General features: G+C 41.8%; 1 protein-coding gene across 2 annotated transcripts; it reads right to left on the bottom strand.

Annotated features, from left to right (window-relative positions):
* Window positions 1-327: 327 nt before the first annotated feature.
* On the bottom strand, window positions 328-22,675 carry LOC106571388 (Golgi-associated PDZ and coiled-coil motif-containing protein). Of its 2 annotated transcripts, XM_014144411.2 has the most exons (9): window positions 22,137-22,675; window positions 7,520-7,684; window positions 7,226-7,249; window positions 5,774-5,949; window positions 5,526-5,691; window positions 5,326-5,421; window positions 5,024-5,188; window positions 4,299-4,473; window positions 328-2,102 (listed from the first exon to the last, which is right to left on the bottom strand). In XM_014144411.2, the coding sequence occupies exons 1-9, from the start codon at window positions 22,404-22,406 to the stop codon at window positions 1,984-1,986; spliced, it is 1,356 nt and encodes a 451-aa protein (XP_013999886.2). In that variant the 5' UTR covers window positions 22,407-22,675; the 3' UTR covers window positions 328-1,983. The 2 variants fall into 2 exon arrangements, with proteins under 2 accessions (XP_013999886.2, XP_013999887.2); XM_014144412.2 differs by lacking the exon at window positions 7,226-7,249.
* Between the last annotated feature and the right edge of the window lie 37 nt (window positions 22,676-22,712).

The raw sequence follows: 22,712 nt of genomic DNA, 5'->3' as shown, positions 1-22,712 counted from the left end.
CAGTTTCATCAGCTGGTCTCAGACGATCCCACTGGTGAAGAAACCGGATGTGGAGGTCCTGGGCTGGCATGGTTACACATGGTCTGCGGTTGTGAGGCTGGTTGAACGTACTGCGAAATTCTCGAATACGACGTTGAAGGTGGCTTATGGTAGAGAAATTAACATTCAAGTCCCTGGCAACAGCTCTGGTGGACATTCCTGCAGCTTCTTGATATGCCATACCTGTCAAGTGGATGGATTATCTTGGCAAAGGAGAAATGTTCACTAATAGGGATGTAAACAAAGTTGTGCACAACATTTTAGAGAAATACGTTTTTTGTGCATATGGAAAACTTTGAGGATATTTTATTTCAGCTCATGAAACATGGGACCAACACTTTACATGTTGCATTTACATTTTTGATTAGTGTAGATAAAAAATTAAATAAACAGTACTGCAGATTAGCTATGAATGAGGTCAAGATTGGAACACAAGGCTGCAGGTTGTCATGACCACCTCAACCCCTCAGTCCCTCTATGGGGGTACATTTGTAATGAGTACAGTAGAGATGCTAGCTACTACAGTAGCTAAATTCCAATATGATCTACAGAAATGCACTGATTTCATGTTTTAAAACAGCTAATACATTTATATAGTATACACAGAACTTTCTATAGTTTCAAAGATGAGTGTGGATTTTATTTTTTAAATTGATCTTCAGTGCATAAAAACCTGTTTGCATGTACACAAACCTTTTGTTTGTGTAAAATTCATAGATTAAAGCTGGAAACTCCCATCCCTCAGACAGGTTGATAACCATCTGACAGCTCTTAATATCAGAACACAGTGCAGCCGACACGCTGCGGTCAGTCATCTTTGGGTCCTAACGAGTCTGAAAACACAGCCACTGATACAAGATCACAGCACACCAGTAATAGAGAAGGGTGGGAAAACAATACAGCGAAGGACTTCGGGGACAAGCAAGATATGTACCTTGCGTGAAAAGGGACAAGAACAAAGGCGGTAAAGGAGAAACCCTAGTTGAGATTAAAGATATTGCACTTCTAAATTCTGGCAACGGAGCTTGTGGTAATATATATATTTGTGAAAGAAATACTTCCAGAGATACCAGTAACTTTGTCATACATATCTTGTTTTCAGAGAACATCAGTCAGTGAACAGTATGAAGACAATGAGGTAGCACACAAGATGCATTGCTCAGAGTGCCCCATCTTTAAATGAAAATGTTGTGTAATGAGGACTGTGATACATTGATCACAGATGGAACACCCTAATAGTTGAAATCCTTTGAATTCTGACAAGTCTTTCCCTGACTGTACATTCTGTTTTGACATCCAGTAGGTGAATGTGGCTGTTCTATATTCTGAACACTTGAGGGCTAAGCCTACTAGTAGGTGGATCTTAGAGCGGTGCAGGTTTGGGAATAAACATTGAGATCATAATCAGTGGTAGAAGATGAACATTACAGTTGAGGGAAACCCCTCTACACAAGCTACATGTGTAAGAGATAAATAAAAGCCAACATTTATGAAGGGAGAAGATTTCCTCAGCCTAGTAAAACAGTATTCATTACCAGCAGGGCAGTCTCACAGTAAGGAAGTGTAGTCTTAATGTGGGGGCAAATAGGATCAGTAACTATACACACAGAAAAATACCACTCAGTCCATCCATTCAATCATCTAGACCCATATCTTCTCCTCAATCTGTGGTCTTCTCTCATTGGTTCCTCACCGTTGCACAAAGATAGTAACATGAATTCAACAGAGCTTTGAGTGCGTTTCCATGACGACTTAATGAGGAGTCGACTTTATCCCCATTTCTCCCCTCATACATCCTCCAGTGGACTCTGATGCTGTCCAGTCTCTTAAATCTCATACAGTATAGTACAAAAATACATGTGCAGCCCAGTCTTTCAGCTCTTCTCCCTCCTCTGCACCCCCCATCACCCCTCCCCCCCATTCCTCCAGATCCTCCCCGCCTCTCTAGGAGGTGCTCTTTCCGGACACAGCAGTCTTAGACGGGGTCTCCTCCGATGGCGTCTCACTGAAGATCCCTGTGTCTCGGTTCTCTGGGCCGTCACCCACGGACATCTTTTCCAGGGCTGCAGCAAGTACATAGAGAGACAAACATGAATCTCTCTCCTTACTGTTGCATCTATCACTCTTGTACCAGCTGAAATGCCATATTTTCTGTTCATTCACATATGCTCATATGGTACTGTGGCTTGGGCGGTATACCGTATATCAGGGTATTTGGAAATAGCCACAGGAGGCTTCTTAACAGCTTCTACTAACCCCAAGCAATAAGACTCCTGAACAGCTAATCAAATGGCTACCCGGACTATTTGCATCGTCTCCCCCCCACCATCAATTTTACACTGCTGCTACTCTGTTTATTATCCAATGTACATATTACCTCAATTACCTCGACTAACCTGTGCCCCTGCATATTGACTCTGTACCGGTACCCCCTGTATATAGCCTCCCTACTGTTATTTTACTGTTGCTCTTTAATTATTTGTTATTTTTCCTTCTATATTTGTAATTTTTATTTTTTTACTACAAGATCTATTCTGTTGTATTCGGCCTATGTGACAAATAAAAATTGATTTGATGTTTTTTTAATACCGTCAAAATTTCTTTCAATTTTTTTTATACATTGAATATTTTTTTCCTGCTTTTTAAGTAAACACCTGTAGTCAACTTGTGCAATATGTTAGATGATAAAAAAGGTTGCGTTCATTTCACCTGTCACATTATTTTTCATTCTGAAGCTTACCAGTGTTCCCCAGTCATGTTGTGTTTGTTTACAAGCACACAACGATGAGAAACTGGAGACTTGTGAGTCACTCACTGTTGTGCAGCATACGCCAGTTGATCGAGTTACAACTAAATGTTTGCCAGCTAGTTATCTTATAACTATAAAGTTAACTGTCTAAAATGCTCCTCAGTTGTGCTAAGTGGTTAGCGTCCTCCAAAATCAAGTATTGCTTGGTAACAGCAGAGAATCCCTTCCTGGATCAAGAGCCTTAATGTCTAATATTTGATTTGCGCGTGCAGCCAACTGTGAGTAACATTTTTGAGTTACTTGTATAACTTTATGAGCTGCGATGTCTGTCCTGCAAATACTTTAGATCAGAGACTGTATAAAATGTTTGCAATGCACTTGTTAGCATTAAGTTAGCATTCTCTATGGGATGTTACATGTATATTGAACAAAAATATACATGTTTCATGAGCTGAAATAAAAAAAATCCAGAAATGTTCCATACACACAAAAAGCTTATTTCTCTCCAATTTTTTGCACAAATTTGTTTACATCCCTGTCAGTAAGCATTTCTCCTTTCTCCTGCCAACATAATCCATCCACATGACAGGTGTGGCATATCAAGAAGCTGATTAAACGGCATGATCATTACACAGGTGCAACTTGTGCTGGGGCCAATAAAAGGCAACTCTAAAATGTGCAGTTTGGTCACACAACACAATGCAACACAGATGTCTCAAGTTTTGAGGGAGCATGCAACAGGCATGCTGACTGCAGGAATGTCCACCAGAGCTGTTGCCAGATCATTTAATGTTCATTTCTCTACTATAAACTGCCTCGAACGATGTTTTAGAGAACTTGGCAGTACATCCAACCGGCCTCACAACCGCAGACCATGTGCAACCATGCCAGCCCAGGACCTCAACATCTGGCTTCTTCACCTGTGGGATTGTCTGAGACCAGCCACCCAAACAGCTGATGAAACTGAGGAGTATTTCTGTCTGTAATAAAGCCCTTTTGTGGGGAAAAACTCATTCTGATTGGCTGGGCCTGGCTCCCCAGTGGGGGGGCCTATGCCCTCCCAGGCCCACCCATGGCTGTGCCCCTGCCCAGTCATGTGAAATCCATAGGTTAGGCCCTAATTTATTTATTTAAATTGACTGATTTCATTATATAAACTGTAACTCAGTAAAAATCGTTGAAATTGTTGCATGTTGCATTATATTTTTGTTCCGTACTCAAAGGCTCAATGGGGTTTCAAAATGGCACCCCATGTGCTTAGTGCAGGTACTACCGAATATCCGGGTATGGCACAAGGTCAGTATGAGTATGACAATCTGGATACCGCCCAAGCCTACCATTTACACATTAACACAAAGACTCCCATTTGTATAATGCAAGTGAATGTGAAGTAAAAACACTGTTTAAAATACACGTACATGAAAATAAAGCCCTACTGCTGTGAAAACTACGTGTGTGTTTTTTCTGATCAATGAAAGCCCAGGACTGAGGTACAGCAGAGATAACTTGCCTTGTAGTGATGCTGTGTCTGCTGTGCCATTGTCCCTGCTGGTGGCTGACCCCTCCTCCAGCTCATCCAGGTAGAGCCGGTAGCGATGGCCGCTGTCATCCTCATACTCCACGTTCTCATCGTCAGAGTCCACCTCCGGGGCCACGTACACCACCTCAAACTCTATCTCTCCCCTCTGGGGGACACAGAGGCAGACACACACAGACACACGCAGACACACACACACACACACACGGACAAACACAGACACGCGCCCACAGATACACGCACACAGACACGCGCACACAGACGTGCACACAGCAGTGTGAGAGAAAACGTAACAATAGGTTACCTAAAAGCTTAGTTGGTTTGTTTGTCGAGGCATGATTAACTGTTTTCCCCAATCCACAGCAGCAGTCCCACAGGCTAAATTAACTAACCCCAGCATGAACCTCCATTCAATTACTCTATAGAGTGTGGGCTGACTAAAGTTAAGGAAAGACATGACTGACTCAGTAAAAATTGGAACCCCCAGGCTAAACACTAACTGGGTGTCACAGAGAGGGTGACAAAAGGCTTTTGAAATGTGGATCACAAAAGGAACGTATTCGCTTTTTACTATGGTTTTACTTAGCCTGGTCCCAAGCTGTATATGCTGTAGTCGACTCTTCCACTGTTGCTAGTCACGTCAGAATACATACAGTCATAAATTCAAGATGCAACCCTTCTCTCTTCCTGAGTCTGACCTGTTGTGAGAGGATGGTGACAGCCTCCTTGTGTTTGGCGTCCCTCAGGTTGATGCTGTTGACAGCCAGGATGGCATCGCCCACATGGAGCCCCCCACAGCGCTCCGCAGGCTGGGTAGGATGGATCTCTGAGATCAGGATGGGCACCCCGTGTTCCTTACCACCCTGTCCATCCAGACATAACACACAGATATGCACACAAATATTAGGGCATGGACCATTACAGATGAGCAACACACTATGGGTTGAGACATAGCATTTAACACTTTCTGGTTTGGCCAAAAATTGGTGGTGGAGTTTACCGTGATTGAAATTCCAAGTCCCTCGTGATCTTCTTTGGCCAACACTACTTTACGAATAGGACCAACTCCTTGGGTCTTCTTCAGTATATCTGTTTCCTGAGGGAGGGATCAAACAAGCAAACAATTAGCGATACATGAAGAGGAAACAAATATCTTCACTACATTGAGAATCAAACCCCTCTACTCTGATGTCCACTCACATGCCCCACTGGAGACGCTAGGGGTTTCTTGGGGTCGTTGCGCCCCCTGCAGGCCCGGATAACTGTTTTGTGGCGGTGGAGGTGGATCTCAGCCTCCAGCTGGTTCCACAGCTTGTCGTGAGCGGGCCCCTTCATGTCCCGACCAAGCAGCTGAATCTGCTGTACTCTGGAGATGATGGATCCAAAGACAACTAGTTACCACAGTCAGCATTATTGGTTATTTCAGTCTAAGCTAGGGTTAGGGTTACCTTCCAGCCAGCTCCTTGTCCAGGTACTTGGCTGCCAATCTGGCCCCATAGACCTCAGCCTGCAGTACAGCGACGTGCCTACGGAGGGCCTCATTCTCCTTCTTATGCAGCTTGACCTCTGCCTCCAGCTTCACCTCCTTCACCTTCTCCTTCTTGTTGGCCTGCAGCTCCCTCTCCTGTCACACACAGGCAGGTGGGAGGGCACGCACACACACACACACACGCACACGCACACACGCACACACGCACACGAAGATAAATGGTTGACTTAAACTCTACAGAGAGAGCGAGTGCTGTGGTACATCCACAAATACCATGTCAAAGACAAACATGAATACAGTAAACAGTAGAGATGAAAGTTAAATGAAATATCTACTTGAGGACAAGACACACACATGACACACAAGATATGTAACTGTGGCTTTGGCTATTATAAGTTCAAAACACTAACCCTTATGGTGACCATGATGAACAAGTTATCCATAGTGGTTAAGTTAGAGATTGAACAAAGGGTCAAAGATTTGAACTTAATCTTTAGAGCACAGGTACAGCCAGTTGGTTCATTCAGAACTTGGCATCAAATTGAACCCCAGAACAATTGGTAACTTCCTTTTAGGGAAAATCTGCTTACATTTTCTGATTTGTTATGATGAAAACATGACCACAATCACATATCAATTAAGCACAAAAACTGTTTTAAGTGAGAAGTAGGCATTGGTCTGAAGCCAAAAAAGGAAATTCATGTCACATGAGCACCACAATGCCTACTTCACCCATGCTCTACCAAGGTTTTAGAGCACACAGCTTTGACTTACTACAGTAGCGAAGTTGGTCTATTGTAATTCAAACAATGTGTAGGCAGGTTGCTTAGGATACAAACCTTCTCAAACAGCCTAATTCATATATAGGTGCTCCCACAATAATGTGATTCGTACCACAAACTTACAAAATAAAGTATTGAATGCTTTTCACCTCACACCAAGACATTATCCCATTCTACTACTTTTCAAACTTTTTAAATTATATGAAAGTAAGCTTTGCTTTTATACGACCATCTGGCTTGATTGAATGAGCTTTTTTGACTTGTAGTAATTTATGTGGTACCCATTTCCCTTTGCGCTTTGTTGACTATTGAGACAAAACTCTTTGCAAGTATCAAAACATGCATTTTCCTATCAAATCGGGCAACACGAATATACATGAATAGGCAATAACAAACAACAAAGCTACAATAATTCCATATCTGATATCACTGTCAGTCATTTCTAGCACAAGCCCCATAGAGGGCCTGTTGGACTTATTAATGAGCAACTGTTGTTAGCAAGAGCAGGAAAAGACCAAACTTGAGGTTAGGATGAGTACACAGACCAAGGCACAGACACATGCAAGACACAGACGCACAGCTATCACTTACCACAAAACCAGACACACAGACGACATGCACACACTTACCATCTCCTCCACTGAGGGAACAGGCTTAAGGTGAGAAGAACAGAGAAGGGGTCAAAGGTTAGAAAGGCAGAGTTAAAATCACAGCCAAGCAGTGGGGAAGAATACGACCATTTACCACTTTACAGACACACTGGAACCTCGGCAGGTATACCCAAAAAATATATTAGCAGTCGTGTGTGTGTGTGTGTGTGTGTGTGTGTGTGTGTGTGTGTGTGTGTGTGTGTGTGTGTGTGTGTGTGTGTGTGTGTGTGTGTGTGTGTGTGTGTGTGTGTGTGTGTGAGAGAGACGCCCTACCATCCTGTCTTTGATGGAGTCAGAGTCCACAGTCTGTCCAGCCTTGGCATGAAGCTGCAGCTGCATGGCATGAAGGTGGAGAAGCTGGTCGTGGACCTCCCTCTCCACCACCACCTTCTCCGCCTGCACGTCAGTCAGCTCCGAACGCAGGTCCACCAGCTGAGCCTGGAGGAGGGAGAGAGTTACATAATTGTTCACTTCTTCTGACTTCCAAGATTCTTAGGAACCCTCATCATTTATATATAGCGCAATCAGTGTGCCATGCCCATGCCATTGTCCCAGCACAGATCAAATTAGATTTTGGATTGGTCTGTTTTACATTCTCTCTCTGTTCTCTTTCAGATTTTTCAACAAAGTTTTTTCTTAGAAAGCACTAGAAAGCTACTATTTATTCAAGCCTGAATGAATTTTGCCAAAATGAATAGGCCTACAAATCCTGCGCTCAGGGTTGTCTATTGTATGCGAACAAAACCCCGAAAAAAATTCAATCACATTCGTGCTGGTCTCTGGAGCCTATTGAGCTTGGCAACATGGGAAGCAGACTTCGGTTCAGAGACAAATCATGTATTTATTTATGCCATTGAACTGGGGCCACCTGCCTGTCACAGCTGTGGGAATGAATTAATCTATGATATGAATGAGGTTCATATTTTAGGATTCACTCCACCTATGATGATGATGAAAGAAGAGTGTGCTTATCATGCGAATCTGACTGAATACTAAACAGCCTCTGTCTCCTAAATGATTTATCATCATCCTCAGAGACTCATCTATCACTGTTATAGTCAGGCCTTCATTATAGGAGACCCAGTCTAAGTCAAATAGAATAATCTATAGTACGAATATTCTATAGCTTCTCAAATGTAAGATAGGTAGGAGAAAACAGTGACACACACACACACACACACACACACACACACACACACACACACACACACACACACACACACACACACACACACACACACACACACACACACACACACACACACACACACACACACACACACACACACACACCAAAAAGGGCAGGACATCCTGATTGTGACAGTGTGGAACGTGGGCATCTCGTGGCTGGAGGCTGAGTCACTGAGAGTGATCTTTATATTCAATTTAAGTTTCAATTTAAGGGCTTTATTGGCATGGGAAACATATTTTTTATTTAACTAGGCAAGTCAGTTAAGAACTACTTCTTATTTACAATGACAGCCTACACCGGCCAAACCCGGACGACGCTGGGTCAATTCTGCGCCGCCCTATGGGACTCCCAATCACGGCAGGTTGTGATACAGTCTGTATTCGAACCAGGGTGTCTGTAGTGACACCTCTAGCACTGAGATGCAGTGCCTTAGACCGCTGCGCCACTTGGGAGCCCCAACCATTGCCAAAGCAAGTGAAAAAAAAAAATCAACAGTAGACATTACACTCACAAAAGTTCCAAAAGAATAAAGACATTTCAAATGTCATATGTCTATATATAGTGTTGTAATGATGTGCAAATACTTAAAGTACAAAAGGGAAAATAAAGTATTTAGTATTTACAATGGTGTTTGTTCTTCACTGGTTGCCCTTTTCTCGTGGCAACAGGTCACAAATCTTGCTGCTGTGATTGCACACTGTGGTATTTCACCCAATAGATATGGGAGTTTATCAAAATTGGATTTGTTTTCGAATTCTTTGTGGGTCTGTGTAATCTGAGGGAAAAATGTGTCTCTAATGTGGTCATCAATTTGGCAGGAGGTTAGGAAGTGCAGCTCAGTTTCCACCTCATTTTGTGGGCAGTGTGCACATAAGCCTGTCTTCTCTTGAGAGCCAGGTCTGCTTCGGCTGGCTTCCTCAATAGCAAGGCTATGCTCACGGAGTCTGTACATAGTCAAAGATTTCCTTCATTTTGGGTCAGTCACAATGGTCAGGTATTGTGCCACTGTGTACTTTCTGTTTAGGGCCAAATAGCATTCTAGTTTGCTCTGTTTTTTTGTGTCTATATCCATGCTCTCTAATCTAATCAGAAAGGCTAAGACACGGGTCTGGCTGACCTGTCCTCTTCCTGATAAACTATGCCAGAGTAACAGTCCGGAGCCGAGGCTGAGGAATTCTTAATAGCTGAGTGATCACTTTATGTTTTGTTATTATTCTACAATCTATTCTGTTTGCATTAAAAAACCTTGCTCCCTCGACAAGAGACACAGTTTAGCTTTTTGCTCAAGTGTCAGCAACATAATGACAGAAAGCAATTCCCTGAAGCTTGGCTTCCCCGGCAGACTTACATCTTCCACAGTTAAGCTTTTTAAGTGATTCACACACATGCAAAACTGATTCATCTCACATAAGGGGATAAAGCCCCCATTGAGGTCTCAGTAGCTTTATGGAGAAAATAAAGAATAGTTTTAATAGATTTTTAACGGAGGGGGTAAAGTAGATTACACCAGCGGACCCCATCCTCATGGGGTCTGAAACAGGCACCAGTCAAGGCACTAAATGTCCTTAGCTGTAGAAACACTAAGTCACTGAACATCTGGGTACCAGAGAGAGGCCCCGGACCTGAAGACATTCTTCCTCTTCAGTCTTACGGTCTTCAGCAAATACAGATCCAAATATAAATCTAGCCGATTTACACTCGTATTCATATGGGTTCTGAGTTAGCCAAAATACTGAATCTAGAAATGGATGCCCACAATGGGTTCCAGTGGCTGGGCAGGAAAAACAGGCTTGACTCACCAATCTGAGCCTTCAAGGTCTAGAAAACCTTCTACTCTACTTTCATGAGTGTTTACTAGCTATTCTGACAGCACAGCAGCATTGCTAAGAATAACATGCCAACAGACCACATACAATGGGTTAAGGTGCAACTACACTAGGTCATTTTTAGCCAACACTAGTTTATATGCTGTTATAAACTGGGTGGTTCGAGCCCTGAATGCTGACTGGCTGACAATTGTGGTATATCAAACCGTATACCACAGGTATGACAAAACATTTGTTTTTAGTGCTCTAATTACATTGGTAACCAGTTTATAATAGCAATAAGGTACCTCAGGGGTTTGTGGTATATGGCCAATATACCACAGCTAAGGGCTGTGTCCAGGCACTCCACTTTGCGCCATGCTTGAGAACAGCCCTTAGCCATGGTATATTGGCCATATACCACACCCCCTCTGGCCTTATTTCTTAAGTAAGGTCCCAATGAGTAGAAGGCAGGGGTGTCAAACTCATTCCCTTGAGGGCCTAGAGTTTTGCTGGCTTTGGTTTTTCCTTTCAATTAAAGATCAAGACAACCAGGTGAGGGGAGTTCCTTAGTACTTAGGTTGCGGTCCAAACACGTAAAATACACACCCTATCCCCTCAGCCCTCAAATTAAGTGGACACTTCAGATGACGTATCATGACGTCTGACGAGTATACCCTTGCAGGGCAAGGGAGGAGGGAATGATTTTTAAATGGACTGCCCTTGTTCGGAAATTCGGCACTTGTTCATCCCGCGATGATTATGTTTTCAGCCACTGGTAGCTTGTGGGTGCTTTATATGTGCTACAGTCAATTATGATTGCATGTATACTTATATTAACTATATAATTATTAATATGCCTACTGTATGATAGCTAGCAAATTATATGGCCTGCCTAGCTACTTCTGAAGAAGGATAAAAAATATTTCTACAATTTCCAAAAGCTAATCAAACAAAAACATCTTACTTTTACGAGACGCGTTTGTGCATTAGTAGCACAATTTCTAAATTCTTTACATTCGTTTTTACTTACACTTGTACGTTGACTCCATATTGAGATTTAAAGTTTTTCCGGACTTTTCTTAGCGGATGTACAATCGTCACGAATTGAATTATGGGGCGTTTTAGGCCCCGGAGTGAACATAATTGTACACTCGCAAACTCGACTAAAAACGAGGGCTGAGGGAATTACGTTGCAAACTTCCCTTGCTTGGCTAATCATTTGGACCACCCTCCAAGATGGTGACGGGGATTCCCCCAAGAGCATAAGGCGATGGTAAGTGGACGAGGGTGTGTCTATTACGATTTTGAACCGCAGTCCTGGCGACCTTAATTCATCAATCAAGTACAAGGGAGGCAAGAAAACTCAGTGACACAGCCCTCCATGGAATGAGTTTGACACGTGATATAAAACCCTATTCGCACGGGAATAGTATTAGCAGAGAACATGGTTATGTATTTCGACAGGATTCTTTTTTTTTTTTATTCAACAGATTGACAATTACAACAGAAACAGAGGTTTTTTATTTAACTAGGCAAGTCAGTTAAGAACAAATTCTTATTTACAATGACGGCCTACCAAAAGGCCTCCTGCGGGGACCGGGCCTGGGATAAAACTGTATTATTATTATTTTTTTAAATACTATATAAATATAGGACAAAATACACATCACAACAAGACAACAACACAACACTACACAAAGAGAGAACTAAGACGACAACATTGCAAGGCAGCAACACATAACACAGCATGGTAGCAACACAACATATAGCAACACAACATACAGTTGAAGTCGGAAGTTTACATGCACTTAGGTTGGAGTCATTAAAACTCGTTTTCCAACTACTCCAAAAATTTCTCGTTAACAAACTATAGTTTTGGCAAGTCGGCTAGGACATCTTCTTTGTGCATGACACAAGTAATTTTTACAACAATTGTTTACAGACAGATTATTTCACTGTATCACAATTCCAGTGGGTCAGAAGTTTACATACACTAAATTGACAGCTTGGAAATTTACAGAAAATTATGTCATGGTTTTAGAAGCTTCTGATAGGCTAATTGACATCAATTGAGTCAATTGGAGGTATACCTGTGGATGTATTTCAAGGCCTACCTTCAAACTCAGTGCCTCTTTGCTTGACATCATGGGAAAATCAAAAGAAATCAGCCAAGACCTCAGAAAAACAATTGTAGACCTCCACAAGTCTAGTTCATCCTTGGGAGCAATTTCCAAACACCTGAAGGTACCACGCTCATCTGTACAAGCAATAGCACGCAAGTATAAACACTATGGGACCACGCAGCCGTCATACTGCTCAGGAAGGAGACACGTTCTGTCTCCTAGAGATGAACGTACTTTGGTGCGAAAAGCGCAAATCAATCCCAGAACAACAGCAAAGGACCTTGTGAAGATGCTGGAGGAAACAGGTACAAAAGTATCTATATCCACAGTAAAACAAGTCCTATATCGACATAACCTGAAAGGCCGCTCAGCAAGGAAGAAGCCACTGCTCCAAAACCGCCATAAAAAAGCCAGACTACGGTTTGCAACTGCACATGGGGACAAAGATCGTGCTTTTTGGTGAAATGTCCTCTGGTCTGATGAAACAAAAATATAACTTTTTGGTCATAATGACCATCGTTATGTTTGGAGGAAAAAGGGGGAAGCTTGCAAGCTGAAGAACACCATCCCAACCGGGAAGCACAGGGGTGGCAGCATCATGTTGTGGGGGTGCTTTGCTGCAGGAGGGACTGGTGCACTTCACAAAATACAGTGGGGGAAAAAAGTATTTAGTCAGCCACCAATTGTGCAAGTTCTCCCACTTAAAAAGATGAGAGAGGCCTGTCATTTTCATCATAGGTACACGTCAACTATGACAGACAAAATGAGAAAAAAAAATCCAGAAAATCACATTGTAGAATTTTTTATGAATTTATTTGCAAATTATGGTGGAAAATAAGTATTTGGTCAATAACAAAAGTTTATCTCAATACTTTGTTATATACCCTTTGTTGGCAATGACACAGGTCAAACATTTTCTGTAAGTCTTCACAAGGTTTTCACACACTGTTGCTGGTATTTTGGCCCATTCCTCCATGCAGATCTCCTCTAGAGCAGTGATGTTTTGGGGCTGTCGCTGGGCAACACGGACTTTCAACTCCCTCCAAAGATTTTCTATGGGGTTGAGATCTGGAGACTGGCTAGGCCACTCCAGGACCTTGAAATGCTTCTTACGAAGCCACTCCTTTGTTGCCCGGGCGGTGTGTTTGGGATTATTGTCATGCTGAAAGACCCAGCCACATTTCATCTTCAATGCCCTTGCTGATGGAAGGAGGTTTTCACTCAAAATCTCACGAATCATGGCCCCATTCATTCTTTCCTTTACACGGATCAGTCGACCTGGTCCCTTTGCAGAAAAACAGCCCCAAAGCATGATGTTTCCACCCCCATGCTTCACAGTAGGTATGGTGTTCTTTGGATGCAACTCAGCATTCTTTGTCCTCCAAACACGACGAGTTGAGTTTTTACCAAAAAGTTATATTTTGGTTTCATCTGACCATATGACATTCTCCCAATCCTCTTCTGGATCATCCAATGCTCTCTAGCAAACTTCAGACGGGCCTGGACATGTACTGGCTTAAGCAGGGGGACACATCTGGCACTGCAGGATTTGAGTCCCTGGCGGCGTAGTGTGTTACTGATGGTAGGCTTTGTTACTTTGGTCCCAGCTCTCTGCAGGTCATTCACTAGGTGCCCCCGTGTGCTTCTGGGATTTTTTCTCACCGTTCTTGTGATCATTTTGACCCCACGGGGTGAGATCTTGCGTGGAGCCCCAGATCGAGGGAGATTATCAGTGGTCTTGTATGTCTTCCATTTCCTAATAATAGCTCCCACAGTTGATTTCTTCAAACCAAGCTGCTTACCTATTGCAGATTCAGTCTTCCCAGCCTGGTGCAGGTCTACAATTTTGTTTCTGGTGTCCTTTGACAGCTCTTTGGTCTTGGCCATAGTGGAGTTTGGAGTGTGACTGTTAGAGGTTGTGGACAGGTGTCTTTTATACTGATAACAAGTTCAAACAGGTGCCATTAATACAGGTAATGAGTGGAGGACAGAGGAGCCTTTTAAAGAAGAAGTTACAGGTCTGTGAGAGCCAGAAATCTTGCTTGTTTGTAGGTGAGCAAATACTTATTTTCCACCATAATTTGCAAATAAATTAATAAAAAATCCTACAATGTGATTTTCTGGATTTTTTTTCTCATTTTGTCTGTCATAGTTGACGTGTACATATGATGAAAATTACAGGCCTCTCTCATCTTTTTAAGTGGGAGAACTTGCACAATTGGTGGCTGACTAAATACTTTTCTTCCCCACTGTAGATGACATCATGAGGAATGAAAATTATGTGGATATATTGAAGCAACATCTTAAGTCATCTGTCAGGAAGTTAAAGCTTGGTCGCAAATGGGTCTTCCAAATGGACAATGACCCCAAGCATACTTCCAAAGTTGTGGCAAAATGGCTTAAGGACAACAAAGTCAAGGTATTGGAGTGCCCATCACAAAGCCTTGACCTCAATCCTATACAAAGTTTGTGGGCAGAACTGAAAAAGTGTGTGCGAGCAAGGAGGCCTACAAACCTGACTCAGTTACACCAGCTCTGTCAGGAGAAACGGGCCAAAATTCACCAAACTTATTGTGGGAAGCTTGTGGAAGGCTACCCGAAACGTTTGACCAAAGTTAAACCGTTTAAAGGCAATGCTACCAAATACTAATTGAATGTATGTAAACTTCTGACCCACTGGGAATGTGATGAAAGAAATAAAAGCTGAATTAAATCATTCTCTCTACTATTATTCTTACATTTCACATTCTTAAAATAAAGTGGTGATCCTAACTGACCTAAGACAGGGAATTTTTACTAGGATTAAATGTCAGGAATTGTGAAAACTGAGTTTAAATGTATTTGGCTAAGGTGTATGTAAACTTCCGACTTCAACTGTAACAACATGGTTACAACACAACATGGTAGCAGCACAAAACATGGTACAATCATTATTGGTCTCAGACAACAGCTCAAAGGGCAAGAAGGTAGAAACAACAATACATCACACAAAGCAGCCACAACTGTCAGTAAGAGTGTCTATGATTTAGTCTTTGAATGAAGAGATTGAGATAAAACTGTCCAGTTTGAGTGTTTGTTGCAGCTCGTTCCAGTTGCCCTTGATTCTAAGCAATATTGTGCTGCTATTATTATTGACCTGGCCAAAGCTTTGGCAGCGAACTGAAAATAGGAGCGGCCCAGGGATGTGTGTGCTTTGGGGACCTTTAACAGAATGTGACTGGCAGAACGGGTGTTGTATGTGGAGGATGAGGGCTGCAGTAGATATCTCAGACAGGGGGGAGTGAGGCCTAAAAGGGTTTTATAAATAAGCATCAACCTGTGGGTCTTGCGACGGGTATACAGAGATGACCAGTTTACAGACTTGGGGTGGCAGGTAGCCTAGTGGTTAGAGCATTGGTCCAGAAACCGAAAGGATGCTGGATCGAATCCCCAAGCTGACAAGATAAAAATCTGTCATTCTGCCCCTGAACAAGGCAGTTAACCCACTGTTCCCCGGTTGGCCGTCATTGTAAATAAGAATTTGTTCTTAACGGACTTGCCTAGTTAAATAAAATGTTAACAGAGGAGTATAGAGTGCAGTGATGTGTCCTATAAGGAACATTGGTGGCAAATCTGATGGCCGAATGGTAAAGAACATCTTTAACTGCCGATCTATAAATTATGTCTCCTTAATCTAGCATGGGTAGGATGGTCATTTGAATCAGGGTTAGTTTAGCAGCTGGGGTGAAAGAGGAGCGATTACGATAGAGGAAACCAAGTCTAGATTTAACTTTAGCCTGCAGCTTTGATATGTGCTGAGAGAAGGACAGTGCACTGTCTAGCCATACTCCCAAGTACTTGTATGACGTGAATAGCTCAAGCTCTAAACCCTCAGAGGTAGTAATAACACCTGTGGGAGGAGGGGCATTCTTCTTAACAAACCACATTTGTTGTAGAGCATTTAACACAAAATCCAGGGAGGGGCCAGCTGAGTATAAGACTGTATCATCAGCAAATAAATGGATGAGAGAGCTTCCTACTCCCTGAGCTATGTTGTTGATGTAAATTGAGAAGAGCGTGGGGCCTAGGATCGAGCCTTGGGGTACTCCCTTGGTGACAGGCAGTGGCTGAGACAGCAGATTTTCTGACTTTATACACTGCACTCTTTGAGAGAGGTAGTTAGCAAACCAGCCCAAATACCCCTCAGAGACACCAATACTCCTTAGCCGGCCCACAGAAATGGAATGGTCTACGGTATCAAAAGCTTTGGCCAGGTCAATAATAATAGCAGCACAATATTGCTTACAATCAAGGGCAATGGTGACATCATTGAGGACCTTTAAGGTTGCAGTGACACATCCTTGACCTGAGCGGACACCAGATTGCATATCCGAGAAAATACTATAGACATCAAGAAAGCCAGTCAGTTGATTATTGACAAGTTTTTGCAACACTTTTGATAAACACGGCAAAATAGAAATAGGCCTATAACAGTTAGGATCTTGGTTTCCAAATTTCTAAACCATACCAAACCACCTTTGGTATAGCGTCGCCATAATATTTGAATTTAGAAAGTGTGTTCATAATAGAGGTCGACCGATTATGATTTTTCAACGCCGATACCACTACCGATTATTGGAGGACCAAAAAAGGCCGATACTGATTAATCGGCCGATTTATAATTAAAAAAAAATAATTCTTTGTAATAATGACAATTACAACAATACTGAACGAACACTTATTTTAACTTAATATAATACATCAATAAAATCAATTTAGCCTCAAATAAATAATGAAACATGTTCAATTTGGTTTAAATAATGCAAAAACAAAGTGTTGGAGAAGAAAGTAAAAGTGCAATATGTGCTAATGTAAAAAAGCTAACGTTTAAGTTCCTTGCTCAGAACATGAGAACATATGAAAGCTGGTGGTTCCTTTTAACATGAGTCTTCAATATTCCCAGGTAAGATGTTTTAGGTTGTAGTTATTACAGGACTATTTCTCTTTATACGATTTGTATTTCATATACCTTTGACTATTGGATGTTCTTATAGGCACTTTAGTATTGCCAGTGTAACAGTATAACTTCCATCCCTCTCCTCGCTCCTACCTGGGCTCGAACCAGGAACACATCGACAACAGCCACCCTCGAAGCAGCGTTACCGATGTAGAGCAAGGGGAACAACTACTCCAAGTCTCAGAGCGAGTGACGTTTGAAACGCTATTAGCGCGCACCCACTTACTAGCTAGCCATTTCACATCGGTTACACCAGCCTAATCTTGGGAGTTGATATGCTTGAAGTCATAAACAGCGCAATGCTTGAAGAATTGCGAAGAGCTGCTGGCAAAACGCACGAAGGTGCTATTTGAATGAATGCTTACGAGCCTGCTGCTGCCTACCATCGCTCAGTCAGACTGCTCTATCAAATATCAAATCATAGACTTAATTATAACATAATAACACACAGAAATACGAGTCTTTGGTCATTAATATGGACGAATCAGGAAACTATCATTTAGAAAATGAACCGTTACGTATTTTATCTAACGGGTGGCATCCCTAAGTCTAAATATTCCTGTTACATTGCACAACCTTCAATGTTATGTCATAATTATGTACAACTCTGGCAAATTAATTACGGCCTTTGTTAGGAATAAATGGACTTCACACAGTCCGCAATGAGCCAGGCGGCCCAAACTGGTGTATATACCCTGACTGCTTGCACGGAACGCTAGAAAACAAATTCATGTTAGCAGGCAATATTAACTAAATATGCAGGTTTAAAAATATATACTTGTGTATTGATTTTAAAGAAAGGCATTGATGTTTATGGTTAGGTACATTGGTGCAACGACAGTGCTTTTTTTCGCAAATGCACTTGTTAAATCATCACCCGTTTGTCGAAGTAGGCTGTGATTCGATGAGAAATGAACAGGCACCGCACTGATTATATGCAACGCAGGACACGTTAGATAAACTAGTAATATCATCAACCATGTGTAGTTAACTAGTGATTGTTAAGATTGATCGTTTTTTATAAGATAAGTTTAATGCTAGCTAGCAACTTACCTTGGCTTCTTGCTGCCCTCGCGTAACAGGTAGTCAGCCTGCAGGCTCCTCGTGGAGTGCAACGTAAGGCAGGTGGTTAGAACGTTTGACTAGTAACCGGAAGGTTGCAAAAACGAATCCCCCCTGAACAAGGCAGTTAACCCCCATTCCTAGGCCGTCATTGAAAATAAGAATGTGTTCTTAATCTGACTTGCCTAGTTAAATAAAGGTGTAAAAATAAAATAATAATAATAATAATTAAAAAATTTAAAAAAATTAAATAAAAAATTCGGCAAATCGGTGGCCAAAAATACCGATTACCGATTGTTATGAAAACTTGAAATCGGCCCTAATTAATCGGCTATTCCGATTAATCAGTCAACCTCTAGTTCATAATCATTAGGATATTTTAGCAATCCGCAATATAAAACGTCCTAAATATCCCTTAGCCTTCAGATGTGAGCAAAACAATGCACTTGCACTTGATATGCGTTTTTAGACAATGAATGAGGAAGTGAACTTATAATTTCCAAACATTTAGCTCTGTTGTATGCTGCTTTGCGATCTATTAAAACCAAGTGTTGCATTAAATATGCGCAATAGTTTTTATTGATGCATTTGGCAATGTTCAACTCATTCGCACATAACATATAAACAAAAGCATTCGCAGTGAAAGTTGATACATCTAGGCCCTTCATATATAGGCTATGCACAGCACTGTTCAATTTATCGAGTCAGTTAGTTTCCTTGCTCAAAGTGCGAGCAACACCTGACAAACTCAGACATTTCTCTCAAAACACAGGGATGTCGATTCACACGGGACTAGTATTATCAGATGATTTTGGAGTGTTCCAAAAAAAACAGTAGGTTATTCTGGCTGGAATTGTTACTCTCCTGCCATGTAAAAATGAGTGACATGACAGATTCAGACAGGACTAAAATTACAAAGACGTGGTGTTTTGTGTTCATGCACATATTTACCCTACCCGACCTTCCCAGTAAAACTAATCCAGTCCGAATAGGGTTTTGGGCAACCTAAAACTCTTCTTGAGCCCTATTCGCACGGGACTAGTATTACTAAAGAACATTGGTTATGTCTGGTCTTCTGTGTGAGAACCTAGATTAATATTGGGCGATTCCACGACAGCTGAAAATATTTTGGGCATCTCAGATCTGTTCTGGCAATTCTCACATAGGAACTTCATTCGGAGGAAGGATGTTTAACATGCTTTTTACATTTCTTTTTTTATCATGATGAAATTGTCGATTTTAGGCCCTTTTTAGACTTATACAGGCCTCCTGTAAAACCCTATGAACTGTGAACTGTACATGATACAGACATCTGGGTGTCATTATAGTCCTTATTGTGCTCCCTCAAATATGGAGTAGCCTATGTCCAGTTCATGAAAGACATTTTCAAATTCATTTATTCAACATAAAAAAAATCTCAAAACTACCCTTTTTGATTTTGCCTATTTTTAGACATATTGTTTCAAGGCTCTACAGTGCCACCATTTGACTTGCATATGCGCCTAAATATTTTGCTGTGCGACCTGGAATTTTAATTTAGGAGCACCGGTGCGCCTAGAAGAATTAAGGATTCTAGCTTTAATAACTCCGTTTTTATTGCGCTCCTAAATGTCTTTGTGTGCACCTACATTTTTCAAATGAGGCACAGAAGTGCTCCTCGTAAACTAAGGTTAGCATAGAGCCCTGTGTTTGTAACAATATACTCTTCAAACACATCACATTTACAGAGTGGGCTCTCTGCTACTTTTAAAGATATGACCCATTTTTTGTTCTTCTTCATAGAAATAGACATTACAGGTCATTAACCAATCACAGTCCTCCTTTAGGATTGCACATTCAGAAAGTCACCAGCAGTGGGAGAACCCTTTGAATCCATTTTCCCATTCACAGTGTTGGTGGTGCTCATAAAATTGATCACACCTTCAGAATTAGCAGAGAGCCCACTCTGGAAATGTGATGTACTTGTAGAGTATATTGTCCCAAACAATATGTCTTAAAATCAACAAGGGTAGTTGTGGTGCTGTAAACAGCAAACCCTCTTACCATGCCCTTCCAGCACCTTCCAAGTTAGGAGGCTAATAGAGCCCAGCTGAGGTTCATTAGTCAATCATGTGTGTGATTGTTCAGCCAATCAGACCAAACAGTTGAGTAGGCTGCTGCTGCTCACATTCGGGGGAGAAAGGACTGGAGACAATAGCAGACAGGTTGGGAGCTAAAATACTTTGAGAGACCTTAGTTACTGAAGTTTTGTATTAAGTAACTTAATCTTGAGCCTTTATGTTTGTAAAATGTATTAAATCTGACATTTTTACAGTTTACTCTTCCTCTACCCTGAGACCCCTTCTAGTTCTGGTCTGTGACATTGGCCCCTCCCATGGCTCTGCTGCAGTAGTTGAGATTCATATTTTTGAAATTGAATAAATTAAAATTGTATTAAAGAATGAAGAAACTTTATATTTAGAGAATAATAATACCAAGACGTCTGTATCATGTAGTCCTACAGTTCACCGATCAAAAGGGTCTCACAGGAGGCATGTATAGGCCTAAAATGGGAACTTACTTTCATGATATTCTCAATGGTTTGTGAAAAAAGCATTTCAAACATCCTTCCTCCCATTGACGTTTGAGAATTGCCAGAACAATCTGCAATACCAAAAATATGTTCTGCTCCTGCTGATGTGGAATCTAACAATTATTAGTGAACTTCCCATGCTCCAGTATTTGACATTTCTATGCTCTTACCTTGGTGCCTTTGATGTGTTTTATCATGGGCTTTTGACCTGCCCTTCCTGCTGTAATGTGACCATTGTGTCAACCTGTCATTAGCTCAAAGCTACCTTAGGTAGGTGGAAAACATGTAGGCCTAGTTAAATGTAACAATACAGATCTAACCTACTTTCTCTAAATAGATCTTAACATAATTCTAATTGGTCACACAGCAACGGCCGTAACCAGTGGACAGAAAACAGGTATTTCACAAATCCAATCATAGCTGATTTTCCACAGATTTGGTTTACTTTAGCAATGTCATATACCCTTAGGCCATGACTTTGTAGTGGGTGTTGTTGGGTGCCAACTGGTTGTGTAAAGCCAGAATTCCTGGTCTCAGCACTATACTGCGCTGAAGGTAGAGGCTGAAATGCAGTATCAATTTACATACAGGCAGTAATAGGAGCTCTACGGTAGTCTTAAGAATTGTTGGGAAGGTGTTGACTGAGTCAACTACACCACTGACCAAACAATGGCTATTGAGCATGGTGAGGTCATACATGGTGGAGTAAGGGTCAGGATGATCCTTGTTTCTCTCATCAATAGATTTTACAACGAAGTGGCTGTCAAATATTGTGTGTGTACTGTGGTCTAATTCTTATTCTGTCAATTGCCAGAGCAGAAATGCAGATTGTCAACACAAGTTACACAACAGATATTGATAGTGGGTGGTCAATTTCAAACTTTTAGGAAGGGACAAAGTACGGAAGTTGTTGTTTGAGATCATGTCGAGCCATCTACCCTCGACCTGTCACTCAACTGGATGTCCAGAGACGCACTGTCATGCATGGAGAGAGTTATGGAGGACATTCTAATTCTGACAGCTATTTAGCTAACTAGGAGCTAGCTTGTTGGCCTACACAGCATAAGTATACCATTAACATATCAAATGATCATGCGCATCCTTTTTAGCATTTATACAAGACAAGTTTGCGCTCACCTCTACTTTGTGATTAAGTTGAAAAATCGTCTGGGCTTTGTGGCAAAGCTGAGCAAAACAGGAGCTGAGACTTGTCATCTTTTGACGACCCTCGTATGTGATGTCAGCTTGATCTGGGTCGATTTCTCCAAGTAGTAAATCGACGTCAACAAACGCCTTGTCAAACTCCTTCTCCAGAACCTCAAGCCACCGAAACATAGACATCCCCGTGCCTGGACTGACCAGGGCCGTGGCCTGGGCTGACGGAGAGGCACCGGCCGAGGCAGACATGTCCAACAGTGCAGGCTAAAAGCTAAAGCTAGCTGACTAACCGATTCCCTTCACAAATAAAATCAGCGCTTTGTTTCCACCACCCTGTATAAGTTAACTGAGTCGTAATACCAGAGTTACACTGTACTCTAAATGCCCTAATCATACGAAACTGTTTCTTTTCAGAAAAGACTAGCAAAAATAAATGTATTTGGTTCTTTCCCAAAACCCTAATCCTACCAGGAAACCCGAAATAGGATACGGATCATAGCTATGAATCGACTACAACAGTCTGCCACACAACAGAGAAAAAGCAATCGATAGCAT

The sequence above is a fragment of the Salmo salar genome, chromosome ssa15, assembly GCF_905237065.1.
Source record: "Salmo salar chromosome ssa15, Ssal_v3.1, whole genome shotgun sequence".
NCBI lineage: Eukaryota > Metazoa > Chordata > Actinopteri > Salmoniformes > Salmonidae > Salmo > Salmo salar.
The sequence above is the reverse complement of the archived record's forward strand: the minus strand, read 5'-3'. Positions and strand labels throughout refer to the sequence as shown.